Source organism: Charadrius vociferus, unplaced genomic scaffold, assembly GCF_000708025.1.
Source record: "Charadrius vociferus isolate BGI_N301 unplaced genomic scaffold, ASM70802v2 scaffold218, whole genome shotgun sequence".
Taxonomy (NCBI): Eukaryota; Metazoa; Chordata; class Aves; order Charadriiformes; family Charadriidae; genus Charadrius; species Charadrius vociferus.
In genome coordinates, this window is record NW_009650084.1 from 2142434 (window position 1) to 2143596 (window position 1163).

General features: G+C 59.9%; 1 protein-coding gene across 1 annotated transcript in view; it reads right to left on the minus strand.

Annotated features, from left to right (window-relative positions):
• ING1 (inhibitor of growth family, member 1) overlaps positions 1–443 on the minus strand; it is a 6623-nt gene extending 6180 nt beyond the window's left edge. The window contains exon 1 of the mRNA XM_009892136.1: positions 104–443. Coding sequence (XP_009890438.1) covers positions 104–245 — 142 coding nt within the window. The 5' untranslated portion in view covers positions 246–443. The remainder of the gene's footprint in view (positions 1–103) is intronic.
• Positions 444–1163: the final 720 nt, after the last annotated feature.

A 1163-nucleotide genomic window follows, 5' to 3' on the forward strand; every position in this document is an offset into this window, starting at 1 on the left:
AGCCGAGGCTCACCTCCGAAGAAAAGAAAGGGAAAGCCCCCCTACCCCCCCACCACCTCCCCCCCGGAGCCCCATACCACACACACAGATAGAAAGCACTTACCTTGATATTTGGCGTCAATTTCCCTCATCAAGGAGACATTTCTCTGCAGATCGAAGGGCATAGACTCGATGGAGTCCAGATAATCCTCCACATAGTTCACTAGGTGAAGCTGGTCTCCGTTTGCAGGACTCAACATTTTCATCCGGCAGAGCGAAAAAAAAAAAAAAAAAATATCCTTCCCCACGCCTCTCTCTCTCTGCCTGTGCCAGAGCAAGTGCCTGCTCCCTCCAAAGACGATAGCCCCGGCTTACGGCTCACTCCCTGCCCACCTCTCTCTCTGTAGCTCCCCCCCCAAAAAAAAAAACCAAGAGAAGCTACATCTGACTCCTCTTGTGTGAAACGGGGGGGGAAGAGAGACACACACACACCCTCCGCCAGTCCCCTACAGCCGGCAGCAGCTGATTGAATGGCTGTCGTTGTGGGTAATTCACGAAGGAGGTGGTAGGAACAATCAGAGGGATTTGTGTGTGTGTGTGTGTGAAGCGAGGGGGGGGGAGGAGGAGGAGGAGAAAAGAGGGGGGCTTCAACCAGCTCCTCCGAAAACAATCTGGAAACAAAATGTGCTCTGCAAAGTGTCTGTCAGAGGCAGCGGCGGCCCCTCTGCATGCGCCAGCGCCGCTCTGCTCCGCTTCTCCGCCGCTCCCCCCTTCCCGGCTCTCTCCTCACCGCCGCCGCCGCTGCCGCTGCTCCCCGGCGATACGAAGAAGGCAGCCTCCTCGCTCCTGTACGCCGCACTTGATCCAACGTGGAAAACCCAAATACCAGTTTCAAACACTTGGGAAACATTCAGCCCCGCCACGCACGGCGCATGCGCACCCCTCCCCGCGCCGTACACACACACACACTCTCACACACACACACCGCACACACACACGCACTCCCTCCCCCTCCCGGAACCGCGGCGAGGCGAGCGCCTCTCTGCATATTCATCGTCCCTCCTCCCCTTACTCACGTTTGGGGAGGGAAGGCGGCGGGGACGCGGCCGTAGCGAAGGGGGAGGGTGGGCGGCTCGGTGCCGGCGTAGGCGTGGGGGGGGGGCCCCCCCCGGCCGGGCCGGGGG